Source organism: Rissa tridactyla, chromosome 9 (assembly GCF_028500815.1).
Source record: "Rissa tridactyla isolate bRisTri1 chromosome 9, bRisTri1.patW.cur.20221130, whole genome shotgun sequence".
NCBI classification, from domain to species: Eukaryota; Metazoa; Chordata; class Aves; order Charadriiformes; family Laridae; genus Rissa; species Rissa tridactyla.
In genome coordinates, this window is record NC_071474.1 from 27041547 (window position 1) to 27056011 (window position 14465).

General features: G+C 56.2%; 1 protein-coding gene across 2 annotated transcripts; it reads left to right on the plus strand.

Moving 5' to 3' along the window:
- Positions 1 to 5496: 5496 nt before the first annotated feature.
- On the plus strand, positions 5497 to 14024 carry ITGB1BP2 (integrin subunit beta 1 binding protein 2). 2 transcript variants are annotated; one of them, XM_054215239.1, is made up of 11 exons: positions 5497 to 5695; positions 5912 to 5961; positions 6061 to 6117; positions 6662 to 6810; positions 6961 to 7112; positions 7333 to 7349; positions 8311 to 8381; positions 8620 to 8722; positions 10912 to 11031; positions 11509 to 11571; positions 13605 to 14024. In XM_054215239.1, the coding sequence occupies exons 1-11, from the start codon at positions 5632 to 5634 to the stop codon at positions 13857 to 13859; spliced, it is 1101 nt and encodes a 366-aa protein (XP_054071214.1). In that variant the 5' UTR covers positions 5497 to 5631; the 3' UTR covers positions 13860 to 14024. The 2 variants fall into 2 exon arrangements, with proteins under 2 accessions (XP_054071214.1, XP_054071213.1); XM_054215238.1 differs by having other exon boundaries at positions 5503 to 5695; positions 7333 to 7391.
- The last annotated feature ends 441 nt before the right edge of the window (positions 14025 to 14465 follow it).

The following is a 14465-nucleotide window of genomic DNA, read 5'->3' on the forward strand; positions in this document are numbered from 1 at the left end:
TGCCTGTGTTGTCTCTCCTTCTCCTGCCCATTGCTCAGCTGGCTTGCTTGGTGTGAGCAGTCAAAAGAGAAGCTGCTGCCCAAGGGAAACAGAGCTCAGATGTTCAGCAGTACTCTGCGGCAGCCTCAGTCCTAGTCAGGTGTCAGATAAGGATGGGTCTGATAACTGCCTTTCCCTGGGGGGAAAAGGGATATAGTAGCAGGGTGTGTAAAATCCCGGTGAAGGAGGGATTCAGCACTGCTCAAAGTCCATCTAGCAAGACCGGTAGGAGGGGAAAATTGAATATCCAGTGACAGCAAAGAAAGAGAACTGAAAGTACATCCTGGTGTGAATGCTAGAGGTAGCTATTCTCATTTGCTTTAAAGGAGGCGACTGAAAGCTTGTGACTGAGGTTCTAGTGAGGGAATTGTAAAGCAAACCATTCCTAAGGTTTTCAGAGGCGTGCCGTGGGAGGACACGGCACCAGGGCCTGCTTGTTGTGCGGAAGCATTTAAGGCTAGGCACAGGAGCAGGCGAGGCTGCCTCGCTCCAGGGCACTTCCAGAGGCTGGAGTGTGTGGAAGCACGTTAGTGTGTGCTGTCGGCGCTGGCCCTGCCTGCATAAGGTGGTGAGTGCAGCTCTGGAGGCCGGACTCCGCGCAAGCACTGTTGTGACACGCTGAGGTTCAGCCAGCATGCCAAAGGGAATGCTCTCCTCCGCATGCTTTTCCAGATCCCTGCCATTATGTAGTTGTCAACTAACGAAGTATTTTCACTATGGTGAAGAGGCACCCTTGCCTTTTGCTGTCATGTCTGATCAGCTTGTTTAAAATGCACTCGCGCAGTATCAGTTCACATCAGACCAAGGACTGACAAGCAGTATGGTTCTTATTGTTTCGCTCTTAGCTTTAAACCCCTGTCATTTGCTTCAGAAGTTACAAGTTGTGCTTTACACAGCTTCCCCTTAAACAGCAGTGACTGCATTTGCAGTAATCAAAGATAAACCTGAAAAATCCAAGTGGTACCTGGGTAATTTTGTCACATCAAAGCAGTAGACAAACATTTCCTCTTTTTTTTTTTCTGGCACGGTGCATCTCACTAGGAGCTGTCATTTATCGCACAAAGCTACAAGTGGTGAAACATGCTAAGTACTTCTCCAGTGGGAGAGCTGAAAGAAGGAAGATGTGATTTCCTGAGGCCTTGTTGAAAGAAGCCAACATTCCCTCTTCTGTCTTGGTCTTGGCTCAGCTACCTCCTTGTCTTCCTGGCGAGTCAGCCGAGCGCCAGAGGTAGCCAAAAGGAGAAGAAGAAAGCAGGGAGCTCAGCCAGGCACAACACTGCCTTTGGGACACTTTCCCGCACTCCAGCCTGGCCTCCCTGCTCTACCTGAGCTCACGGTGGCCTCCAAAGGAAAACCTGTAAGAACCCCATGCTCCCTGCCAACTCAGGCTATTTCAGGCAGCAGGTTTTTATTATGGATGCCAGCTAATGACAAGAAAACTCAGGAGCAGACTGAACTCTTCTTTTTTGACTATATCCTGCTGAGGACCAAAGTGTCCTTCCTGGTGAGGAATATTGCGTGCGTTTTCAGAGCAAGCACCAGAGTAAATCGGATGCTTCAGCAGCTCAGCTCTGAGGAGACAAAATTGTCTCTAGGAACAAGAGACTGCCTGAACTACAGGGAGAAAAACCCCATCGGCTGGGCAGCTGATTCCAGTTTGAAGGTGTAATGGTTCAGTGAGACTGGAGCACTGGGACAATAGCCCTGCAATAACCCAAGCTGCAGAAGTGTGGATTTCTTGAATGGACAGACAAAGATTGCCCATGTGCCAATTTCTGATGGTTTTCTGGTCTTCTGCAAACCTGTTCTCTGAGCTGTTGAGTACGATCAGTGCAGACCTCTTGGACAAGCACTGTGGTTCTGCTCTGCCCTTTTTCTGAGTGTACCCTCAGTAAGTTTGCAGAGGGCACCAAGTTGGGTGATGGTGTCTACTCGAGGGTAGGAAGGTGTTGATCTGCTTGAAGGGTAGGAATGCTCTGCAGAGGGGTCTGGACAGGCTGGCTTGATGGGCCGAGGCCAATGGTATGAGATTCAACAAGGTCCTGCACCTGGGTCACAACAACCCCATGCAGTACTATGGGCTTGGGGCAGAGTGGCTGGAGAGCTGCCCGGGGAAAAAGGACCTGGGGGTGTTGGCTGAAAGTTGGCTGAGTATGAGCCAGCAGTGTGCCCAGGTGTCCAAGAAGACCAACAGCATCCTGGCCTGTACCAGGAACAGTGTGGCCAGCAGGACTGGGGCAGTGACAGTCCCCCTGTACAGGGCACTGGTGAGGCCCCATCTCAAGTGCTGTGTCCAGTTTTGGGCCCCTCACCACAGGAAAGACACTGAGGGGCTGGAGCGTGTCCAGAGAAGGGCAACGGAGCTGGTGAGGGGTCTGGAGCACAAGTCTTGTGAGGAGCGGCTGAGGGAGCTCGGGTGTTCAGCCTGGAGAAAAGGGGGCTGAGGGGAGACCTTCTCGCTCTCTGCAACTCCCTGAAAGGAGGGGGTAGCCAGGGGGGTCGGTCTCTTCTCCCAAGGAACAGGCGATGGGACAAGAGGAAACTGCCTCAAGTTGCACCAGGGGATGTTTAGGATGGATATCAGGAAAAATTTCTTCACCAAAAGGGTTATCAAACATTGGAACAGGCTGCCCAGGGAAGTGGTTGAGTCACCATCCCTGGAGGTATTTAAAAGACGGGTAGACGTGGTGCTGAGGGACATGGGTTAGTGGTGGTTTTGGCAGTGTGAGGCTGATGGTTGGACTCGATGGTCTTAAAGATGCTTTCTAACCTAGACAATTCTATGACTTTATGTCGACTGCCCGTACGTAACCCCTGAGCAGTGCTGTCAGAAGAAGAGCGGCTAGGCAGAAGTGTTGTTGTAGAATTACGCAGCACACGCTCTTATGGGGAAGGTTTTATTTCCCAAAGAACTAAAACATGAATCCTGCCTACTAGCTTTGTGTACTATACGTAGCAGTAATACGTATGTCAGGGATTTTCTTTCTCCTAAGCAGCCTTTTGTATGGAGGAGCTACTCCATGCTTTAGAAATGCACTCTCTTCCCACTACCCTGGCTCCACAGAGCACCCCAAACGCCTGAAAGGCGAGGGGTTAGCTGCGTTTCTCTGCCTGGGGGCATCCACCATGTTCTCCCCAGGGCTGTTTTATGCTGACCCTGATCGTTCAAGGGCAAACACGTTAAGTTGGGTTTGAGAATCATTTGGTCCTTTTTTTTTTTTTTCCTGCCTCCTTTTTTGTTCTGTTATATATCAAACTGAGCGCACGTAAACCAAAGAGGCTTTATTTTTAATTCTCAGCTGGCCCGTTCCTTGCAAGCTGTTTCAAATGCGTTGGCCACAACCAGCCCTGCTCGGCTGGCTCACGTGGTGACTTCTGCTTCACTTGGAGCTCTGCCACGGAGGAGGCCGGACCCAGCAACGCAGCCCTGTGGCCTAAAAGCAACTGCCAGAAGACACAGCTTTAAACTAGATGCTGTGTGGTGGATGTGCAGTTTTGCCACCACCTGAACCCCATCTCCTCTTTTTCCTAATTTTTAAAGCACCGCCTCTAGCAGGGCCTTGAGTTCTGCTGGTGGCCGACTGAGCAGTTGCCCTGGAGCTCTTCTCTGTTTCATGGTGGATGTCTCGTACCTGTCTCCCCCCTCGCCTTGTCCTCCCTGGGGAGCTTCCCCTTGGGCGGGGAGCTGTGGACACCCCAATTTATGGTAGATGGCTGTGCTGTGCTCCCTGCTGACATTTGCGGGGGCGCAGCAGCGGAGTGAGGGCAGAGCGGTGCTGCTGCAGCCCCTCGGGTGCCAGGGGGCCTCTGCTGGGCCGCAGACCCCTGTCTACCTGCTGGTCCCTTTGCCACAAGCCTCAGAGTGTGGGTCAGCCGCAGCATCCTCTTGGCATTTTCTCCGAGGCGTGCGAGGTAACCTGAGCTCTGGATTCTCGCTGGCATGGGATGGCGACAGCTGCAGCCTTGCTGACAGCCCATAGAAAGGACAAGGAGATCTGAAACCCTATAGCTCTGCTCAGCCCCTCAGGACAGCCAGTTGCCCCCTCACAGGGCTCTGCCCGGCTTCCCGGGTCCCAGGTGATTCCTCCCGCCTGAGCACAGGCTCTGGATGCCAGCAGCAGTTTTTTACCCACCTTTGGGACCGTTGCGTCATTTATTGTGTCTTGAGGCACGGCAGTCCTTTGAGGGAGGCATCAGCTTGAAGCCACGTGGCTCATGCTGGTGTGACGGTACCCCAGTGCCCTCACCTTTCCCTCCTTGCTTTTGGGTTGGATGTGGGTTTATAAGGCAGCCTGATGGTGATGGTGACATGTGTCCTCCCCTCCAGCAGGGCCGTCTTCCTTGCTAACAAGATGACAAGGAAAAGCCTGAGGTTGCTGCTGTCTGGGGCATCTCAGGGTGGGGATGGCAGAACTCGGCTAGGGGTGGAGCAGCAGGGCAGCGTGAAATGAGTCTGGAGTCATTTGCCTGGTAAGCTCCAGAATTTCGGTAAGGATTCATCCTCACTCTGGAGATCCCCTTGGAGCACCAGCAGATCCTGCAGGCTGTCGTGGGGGAATTAACTAGGTTAAATAAACGTTATGGGACAGTGATGGGGTTACATCAGCTGCTGTGGGTGCCCCTCCTGAGTGGAGTACCTGGGCAGCTGCTGCCTGCAGGACCTGCCCTTTGTTCTGTCTGATAATGCCAAGGGCTTATGTCAAACCTGATTCCTGAGCAGAAATGCTCCCCAGGTGCTGTGTGCTCCGGCAGGTCAGGGCAGCACCCAGGAAACACCTGTGTCTGCAAACAGGAACCGCAAAAAATCTGTTTTCAATGCTTGTAGGAACTAAGTAAAACCTTTGATCTCAAGAAGGTTTCTTGTTTGTAGAGGAAAACCCTTGGGTCCCGGAATGGGAGTGGAGAGTCCAAGCAACCCCCTCCTGGGCACGGGGGGCCCACGTAACATTTTGTGCTCTTTTTCTGTGACAGTAATGATCTCCCAGAGGACAGATCTCATCCCTAGGTTGAACATTGAAAGATGTCTTGGCCACACACGTTGCTTTGGTCTGCTGGCACCTCTGTCTCGCCGATGGTTGTGCCTTTTGGGGCTGGGGGAGATCAGCTCAGGTTTAGCCTTGGGACTCCAGGAAGTCTCTTCCCTTCTTCTGCAGGAAACTTTCAGCTGCTTCTCTAAATGCTAAAGAAACTGAGAGCAGTTGGTCAAGACGAGTCGCAGGTTGCTCCGAGCCGAGGGTGAGCGCCAGGTTGGTGCCAGCGCAGGGTGGTGGGCACTGGGGGGTCCTCTGCCCACTCCAGGTGCAGAGTCGCCCCACGGCGCCCATCTCCTCTGCTGCGCACAGGGGCAGGACAGAAATGCCTTTCGAGATAACGTGGGCGCCAGGTCCCGTCAGCTGCCGAGCCGCTATGTCCATCTTTAGCCTGCTCTCTGGTTACCAGCCCCCTCCTCCAGCTGCCTCCAAAGATAGGCAAAGCCACCTCCCGGCGCCTGGGCTGGAAACTGCGGGGAAGCAGACGCAGGATCACAGGCAGGGATGAGATTGATGGGATTTTTGGGGAAGGAGTGAAGGACGCCACGAGTACGCCTGGGCTATGGCGTCGCTATGCTACAACAAGGGCTGCGGGCAGAGGTTTGACCCAGAGCACAACGCCGAGGGTAAGTGGGCTCGTCTGCCTTGCGCCGGGGTGAGCGGGAAGGCTTACTGCTTTCCCGGTCTGCGGCCTCGGCCACGGAGGCCTTGGCAGGGCTGAGCCGAGCCCAGCGCAGGCAGCCCACGCAGCAGGAGCTGGCTCAGGAGCTGCCAGGTGTCACGGGTGGCTCGTGGGCAGCATCGATCCTCCTGAAAGGTTCTGCCTGCTTTTCCCTTTTCAGATTCCTGCCTGTATCACCCGGGCGTCCCCATCTTCCACGATGCCCTGAAGGTGAGTGGGGCAGGAGCTGGGGCTGCAGCTGCAGGGAGGGACCTTGTGCTCAGCGGGGGATTGTCCGTGCCTGACCAGTTTGTCGCCTCCCGGTGCTAGGGCTGGTCTTGTTGCAAGAAACGCACAACAGACTTCTCCGAGTTCCTCTCCATAAAGGTGAGCGGCCCACCGGCCGAAATACATCCTCTGCTCCTCCATTCTCTCCTCTTTGCCCCTACCCTGTCCCGTCCCCATCCCGCACCAAGGCTGCCCCCTTCGCCCTGCTGGTAGGGGATTCCCTGTCTACCTCTGAGGAGCCTGCAAGCAACGGTGCTGCTCCCAAAGCGTGGGGCAGGCGGTCCCGGACAAGGCTGTTGGAAGGGGCTGGGATCCCCCACCAGGATCCTGCTGGATGAACACAAATGCCCCAAGCACCAGCACAACTGTGAATGTCTGAGCAGCCTGGGGGAGGGAAGGAGGCAGCAGAGGCCAGGGGACGTGCAGGAGACTCTTGCTGCCCTCCAGGCACTGGTCTGCTGTGGCTCTGGTGAGGCTGCTACACCATCTTGGCCCCGGCAGATGCAGCCCCTGCCCTGGTGCAGGGTAAGAGCCCATCCCTGCAGGACGCAGAGCCACCAGAGCACAGAAACTTGCAGGGTTTGGGAGCAGCCGTCAGGTTAGGGAGGGCAAAGCAGGCATCAGGCTTGCCTCTGCTGCTCAGGGATGCACAAAGGGGTTTCACAGCAAGGAGAAGCCCCCGGAGCCTTTCAGACAAGAGGAGACCTCAGACAAGCCGAAGGCCAAACCAGTGGAGGAGCTCATCATCCAAGGACCAAAATCAGCTGAGAAGATGCAGCGGGAAAGACCAAGGTGAGATGGGCTTAGCTAAGAGTGTCACCGTGCTGTGACGCTTCTCCTGCACGTGTCCTGCCCTGCTGCTTCCTCAGGAGAGGCAGCGACACTTAAGTTGCAAAAAAAAAAAAACCAACCCACTGGGCCTTTGCTGCTGCTGTTTCCCAGCTCTGATGAGCCAAGACAACTGCTGCCGATTAAAGTATCCAGGTCTCTGGAGCAGGCACTAGAGAAACTGAACCTGTCCTCCAAGGACGAGGCACCTGAGAGCGGTTGTGCGGGTAGTGATGAGCCGACGGATGGCAGCGGGGCTGCACATGGTACGTTCAGCACGGGGTGCTGCGTGGCGGGTTCAGCGCAGGACGGCGGGTGCTGCACACCTGGCCACCTGCCAGCCCTCAGAGCTGCGTCTCAGCAGCGCGGCACGGTGGGCTGTGCTGGGGGGCTGGGTGTGCGACTCCAGGGAGCTGGCGGCAGCGGGGTTTTGGGGGCAGGCGTGTGTGGCCCGTGCCCCGGGGTGAAGCTGTGCTGCTCTCGCAGGGGAGGCGGCTGTCCAGGTGAGAGCTGGCACCACCTGCAAGAACGCAGCCTGCAAGGCAGTGAGTACCCGGCAGAGCCCCATCTTTGCCCAGTCTGCGCCGCATGGCCGGCAGCATCGCAGGTCTGGGGCGGGGGCTTGTCTCCCAGTGGCCACCAGGTGCGGGGCAGGGTTCCAGACGGGTGGGAGGTGGCAGTGCCCACAGGCCGCGTGTGCTCCTGGTCATCCCGAGCCGGTTCCTCTGGCCTCCCAGCCACATTCCTGCAAAAGAATTCCTGGATTGGTGGTACATTTGCATTTCACTGCTGCTAATTGCTTGCAATGAAATACAGAACATATTTGGGATATGGGCATATAGGTAAAATGCATATGGAATAATTCCCACCTGCATTTAATTAATGCAGCACAGCCCACTCTGTCTTGTCCCGCTGCCACCTTGTGTAGGACCGTCTGCCTGCCTCCATGCGTGTGCCAGAGGGCCGGCGCTGCAGGAGGGCCGGCGCTGCAGGAGGGCCAGCATGCTCGGAAAGCAGCAGAGAGGGGAGCAAGCAGGGAGCAAAAGGCAGGAGGTGGATGAGGACAGGAGACTGGCACGCTCTGGGAAGGAGGGGAAGAGACAGGATGAACAAACAGCCCCTTGAACCTCAGAGCAAGTTTCTGTGGTGTCCGAACTTGCCCACTGTCCTGCCGCTGCCCAGCTCCAGGCTGGGACCAGGCTGCATTTGGGAGAGGGCACATGGAAGGGCTGCTGCCAGGGTGGCAGGGATGACACTGGGGTCCTGGCGAGGCTGGGGTGGCTCCCCTGCCAGCAGGGAGCAGGGACCAGTGCCTCACAGGTGCTGGACCCAGCGAAGGGGTGATGTTGGGCATCATGCTGTGTCTTACACAGGGATGGGCGCCAATGGGCAGACGCCTGGCTGCACCATGCTGTGCTGTGCCAGAGGCACAGCCCAAACTTTCCTCTGCTTCTCGCTCCACAGATCTACCAGGGCGCAGAGAGCAACACAGAGGTTTGTACTTTCCACCCAGGCGTTCCTGTCTTCCATGAGGGGTAAGAAACAACGCTTTACCGGGGAGAAAACTGCCCCTGCTGAGGGCTCACAGTGCTGCATAGCAAGGCTGAGTGGCTTCAGCAGCACAGCTGGTGCAGTGGTGGGTGACACCCCCACAGGTGACAGGCGGGCTGGGGGAGCCGCTGGTCCTGAGCAGCTCTCCCCTGCCACCCCAAAGCCCGCTGTGGTCCCCGCTCCCGCAGGCACTCCCCACTCAGGTCACCCCACTCCCACCAGGATGAAGTACTGGAGCTGCTGTGGAGTCAAAACGACGGACTTCAGCGCCTTCCTGGAGCAGATGGGCTGCAGCAGAGGGCGGCACTGCTGGACCGGGAAGCCGGTAAGGGGGCTCTCAGCGGGGGCGACTCGTGTGAGCAAAGTGACATTACTGGCACCCAAGGAGTGCTTCTTCCCTTGCTCTGCATTCACACGGGTTTCTGCATTGAATATTAATTTTCATCATTACCGACAGATGACTGTGCAGGGTGCTGGAGTCCCCATCTCTGGAGACATTCCAAACCCGCCTGGAGGTGTTCCTGTGCCACCTGCTGTGGGTGACCCTGCTCTGCCAGGGGGTTGGACTGGATCATCTCCAGAGGTCCCTTCCCGCCCCTGCCAGTCTGGGGTTCTGTGGGTTTGAATGCCTAATCTTCACCCATCTGCCGTTTAAAACGCGGCTCCTGCATTCACAAAATGTGTCAGCTCTCACGCCCAACGGGCAGATGTGCAATGGGAAGCTGAACGAGGCCAGAGCTGGCCCTGGGCACAGCGTAGCCAGCGCTGCAGGCTGCCACAAAGGGACAGGCAGCTGAGCACAGGAAAAGCCCTGCAAAAAAAAACCCAAAAGTTTTGACAGATGACTGCAGATATCTGAATTTGTTTTTAATGAAGCTTTCCCTCCGCAACTGCTTCCCAGGAGGGACCTCATCTACATTGCAACATGGTGTTGTGGCAGGACAATGGGGAGAAGATCCCAGTTCCCCATATTGCGGGTGTTGTGTCTGTGTCTAAGTTTCCCCAGGAAAGCTCTTGTCTGGAAACAGGTTTGAGCTGGGAAAGTTGCACCAGCGCAGCCCAGGATATCCCTGAAAGTGCATCATAAAATCATTATGGTTGGAAGAGACCTTTAAGATCATCAAGTCCAACCATTAACCTAGTACTGCCAAGTGCACCACTAACCCATGTCCCTCAGCACCACGTCTGCCCGGCTTTTAAATCCCTACAGGGGTGGCTACTCCACCGCTTCCCTGGGCAGCCTGTTCCAGTGCTTGATAACCCTTTTGGTAAATAAATTTTTCCTGATATCCAATCTAAACATCCCCTGGTGCAACTTGAGGCAGTTTCCTCTTGTCCCATCGCCTGTTCCTTGGGAGAAGAGACCAACCCCCCCTGGCTACCCCCTCCTTTCAGGGAGTTGCAGAGAGCGAGAAGGTCTCCCCTCAGCCCCCTTTTCTCCAGGCTGAACACCCCCAGCTCCCTCAGCCGCTCCTCACAAGGCTTGTGCTCCAGACCCCTCACCAGCTCCGTTGCCCTTCTCTGGACACGCTCCAGCCCCTCAGTGTCTTTCCTGTGGTGAGGGGCCCAAAACTGGACACAGCGCTCGAGGTGGGGCCTCACCAGTGCTGAGTACAGTTCTTTGCCCTGGAGCAGAAAACCTAACAGTGTGTATAAAGGAGGCTGCAGTGAATGAACTGTGATGTTATGATGCAGATGCTTTGTGCTAGTATTTCATAGCTGCTTTGTGTTTCATAGCATCATAGAATCCTAGAATGTGCTGGGTTGGAAGGGACCTCTAAAGGCCATCTAGTCCAACCCCCCTGCAGTCAGCAGGGACATCTTCAACTAGATCAGGTTGCTCAGAGCCTCATCCAGCCTGGCCTTGAATGTCTCCAGGGATGGGGCCTCCACCACCTCTCTGGGCAACCTGGGCCAGTGTCTCACCACACTCATTGTTTCCTCCTGCATGTTTCTTTGGCTGGCAAAACTGAGGGCTGCCAGGGGTCTTGTGTCCTGGTGATGCTCAGAAACGCCTGGTGGGGCCAAAGGTGCCTGTGGCATGGACGAGGTGGGGGTCCTGTGGGAGAAAAGGGAAACATGGCCAGTTTCATCTATCTCACAAATTTAGCGTGGTGGCATGATCCATGTCCAGCAACAGCCCCTGCATTGCCTTCTGGACCGAGTTCCCTGACAGCGCCCAGTGTCTATGAACTTGGGCACTGCAGAATGACTCTGGAATGAGAAGGGGATGGCTCTGGTCTTAACACGCTCTTCTGGAGCAACCCCAAGCACAGCACAGATGCCCTATGTTGCATGGGACAGCCTGGCAGGGGCTGCCCAGCTTTGCATAAACCACCTCCCCTCAAAAACCTGCATGGAAGGCAGGGCTTGATCTTGCTTAGGTGATGCCAACCTCAGCTGGTGCTCTGTGAAGGAGATGTGCAAAGGAGCATCCTCCGGCACAGACGTCACCTCTGTTTGGCGTGTGCTTGGGCTAGACACCATGCCATGTTGGGTCCCTCTCCCCTGCAGGACAAGAAGGTGGTGTCATGCCGGCAGGACTGGCACCAAACCAGCAGCCAGGTGGTGGTGACGGTCTACGCCAAGAACCCCCTGCCCGCCCTGAGCAGCGTGAAAGCCAACCGCACCGTGGTGAGTGGGGCCAGCAGAGCTGGGTTGGGGATGCAGGCTTTCACGGCAACCGATTTTGATGAGCCAACAGGCCAGCTTTTGAGGAGCCGGCCCAGTGCCTGGTGTTCTTTGATGGCCCGCTTGGTCTGTTGCTCCAGCCAGGGATGGCACTGCCGACCTGCCATCCCTGAGTCCACTGAGAGCTTGATGGCTTTGCTGCTGCCGCAGCATCTGCCCGGCCACTCTGGCTCAGTGGCTTTCAGCCTCAGTGGGTGGCTTTGCTGGCCTTGAATCCCTCGACTGATGGCAGATGTGAACCAGGCATGCTCTGAAGGGGATGGAATGCTCCCGGGTGCTGAGGGGATTGCCAGAGCCTTACACCAGCGCTGGGATGTGGGATGCGTTACAGTGCTGGAAGGCAGCTGCACTGCCTGGGGGGAAGAGCTCTGGCAGTGCTGTGCTACCCACTCAGGTCTCAATTTTCTGTTGGTCTTTCAGCTTGAGGTTCACGTCATCTTTGAAGGGAATAAGATTTTCCAGGCGGAAATGGATCTCTGGGGGGTAAGATCCTGTTTGCTTTGATTTCCCTACTCCAGTAGTCTGCGTGGGGCTGGCCTGCGATGCTGTGAGGCAGCCTGTGCTCTGGGAGAAGCATTTGCAGCCCCAAACACAGGCTCCCCATAAGGAAAATGACTCTCTTCATAGTCAGGAATCCTCGGACTTTTGAAAAAGCAGCAAGATGGTTGTTGCTGCAATTTCAGCACAGTCCTTCCCTGCATGGAGCATGAGGCAGATTTTGACTGTATTAGAGAAGAAATTAGATAGAAATGCTGCGGCCCCAGGGACGCCATCTCTTCCCTGGCTGGCACATCTGTGGAACAAACAGCCATTTCATAGTCCCTCCCTCGGTGCAGTTCATGCCAGCTCTCAAAGCCCTGCGGAGAACACAGGCCCACCATGGCTGTCGCAGCAGAGAGGACCCGTTTATCTCCAGAGCTCCGGTTTTCTATAGCAGCAAAGGCTGATGATGAAATTAGGTTTTTCTCTATTGATTCCATAGTGGTAGCATCCCCTGGGAGCTATGCCAGGACTGCACCTGGGCTTGGTGCCCATGTTAGTTTGAGAAACCCGCAACAGTTTACTGTCATTTAGACAATTATTTTATCACCTTCCTACCTGGGTGGGAAGGGGAATCGGGGAAAAAAATAAAGAAGCCCTAGGGTTGAAATATAAACAGATCGAATAGAATAAGACTAAATAATAAACATTAATAATAATAAAGAACCACTATTGATCCCAATATAAAATATACAAGGACTGTCCCCAGCCCATTCCCCAGCAGGAGCCGGTCACTCCCCGCAGGGACAGCCAATGTGGGACCCTGCGAGTGCTGCGGCTGCGGGAGGAAGGGAAGGGCTCAGGGCTCCGGCACTGGGACAAGGAGTGCTCAGGATGGCAGCCAGCAAGGGAGAGAGAAACTCCTCAGCAAACTTTCTAATGTCTATTGGATGTGCTGTTCATGGTGTGAAATAACCCTGTTGGCAGCTTGGGGCAAGTGCCCGGGTCTCGCTCCTCCTCGTCCCTGTATCTGGGGAGCTCGAAACCCCTGAGACCTTGAAACCCACACACCACAGCTGGCTATAAAGTAAATATTTTCCCAAATTTAGACACTAGAGTCTTCTAAAAATGCAGTTTTTCCCAAGCATTAGAAGATAAATTAGTCCTGTGTTGCTCAGCCCAGGACAACCCATCTGACTGCTGTGCACTACCTGAGGCACCCGGACTACTTTCTCTTAAATGCTGCCACAGCACTGGCTTGCTCTTGCTGGGATAGTCTGAGAGACAGGTTGCCAGGTGCCAGCATTTATAGCCATCTCATAGAATCACAGAATTGTCTAGGTTGGAAGGGGCCTTTCAGATCATCGAGTCTAACCATTAACCTAACGTTGAGAAAGCGTGCCTAAAAGTGTTCCTCTGCTAGAAAATGCCTTAGGAGTTGCAAGGAGGGCTGTTTTGGAGGCTGCCAGTGGTGGCACCAATCAGTCCTGGACTAGGAGCGGAGCTGGATGTTGCTGCTGGCTCTGTAGGTGTTCTGGGTTTGGTCCCAGACTGTCCCAAAGGGTCTTTTGGGCCCGGCAGGTCCTTGTCTCCCTGTGCGATCCTTCTGTGCCGGCGATCCTGCGGAGACACGCGCTCTCCGATTCTGCAGCTGCTGGCTAGCTGGGGAGGAGCAGTGAGACTGGGGAATTTGCATGAGCTTTTCTTGCCTTTATTTCTGGTGCGTGCTGCTGGCGCCCGCGGGCAGCCAAGCGTGCTGCCAGTGGTGGGTATGCCCGTGCCTCAGCGCAGCTCGCTGCCCCGGGGAGACGGCTGCACTGCGGCTGTGCTCGTGGCTGCAGCTGGCCGGGCTCTCCCGAGCACTGCACCAGCACCGCGCTGCTGCTGGGACAGAACACCGTGAAGATCAGCTGGAGCCCAGGTTCCATCCTGCTCTGTCTCCGGGCACGTGAGGAGGGGCTGCCAGTAAGGGGAAGGACAAGCGTGTGCTGCCTGCCGTCCTCTGCCCAGCTCGCAGCGCCTTTCCCTCTCTCTAGGTCATCAAAATAGAGAAGAGCTTTGTGAGCATGGTCCCAACCAAGGTGGAGATCACGCTTTGCAAAGCCAGCCCTGGCTCCTGGGCCAGGCTGGAACTCCCCCGGAGCGGGTCGCAGCCCCGTGGCGAGCAGCAGGAGAAGGAGGCTGCCAACACGGGGGAGCCTGGGGCAGCGCAGGAGGAGGACTCAGATGACAGCTTGAGCTGGTCAGAGGAGGAAGATGAGGAGCTGGAGATGGGAACACCAAGCAACTGACAGTCAAGTGCTTCAGCAGCTGAGTGGCACTGGCTCCAGAGCTGCCAGGGACCCTGGCACCAGCTCCAGAGGAACCGCCCAGCCCGCAGCGTGCTGCAGCACGCCCTCTCCCCTGGTCAGAAGGGGCAAGTAATAAAAACTCAGAGCAAAGGTTATACTCTGAAATTCCTGGTAGGCCCTTAAGGAACATCAGTGGGCTGAGCCCTGCCATCCGTCTCCCCCTCTCCCGTGCCTGGCTGGGGCAGCACTATGTGAGGGGCCCCCTCGGCTGCACCGTGGGCAGCCCCCGCCTGGTCTCCTCAGGTCTCATGGCGCCGTTCTGCCGGACGCCGGCACTTGTCGGGGCTGCCGAGCCCCGCTGCCGCAGGGTGAGCTGTGCCTAACCTCCCCCGCGCCCCCGCGCCGCCTCGCTCCCTCAGCGGCGGGGAAAGGGCGCCGGGCTCGGGAGGGGTCGGCGGGACCCGGGCAGGGAGGGAAATGGCGACGGCGGGCACGGGGGAAACGTCATCGCTGCCTGCGGCTCCAGCGGGGACTCGACGTCCTCCTCCGCAAAGGCGTGAAACCGCCCGTGTGCGAGGGATCGGCACCGACCAAGCGACGGGAAAC

Bases quoted from the DNA above. Each gene is read 5' to 3' on its own strand.
- ITGB1BP2 (XM_054215238.1), top strand. From the start codon at position 5,632: ATGGCGTCGCTATGCTACAACAAGGGCTGCGGGCAGAGGTTTGACCCA. The intron at 7,113-7,332 runs GTACGTTCAGCA...CTGCTCTCGCAG, and splicing joins TGGCAGCGGGGCTGCACATG to GGGAGGCGGCTGTCCAGGTG. The intron at 7,392-8,310 runs GTGAGTACCCGG...CTCGCTCCACAG, and splicing joins AGAACGCAGCCTGCAAGGCA to ATCTACCAGGGCGCAGAGAG.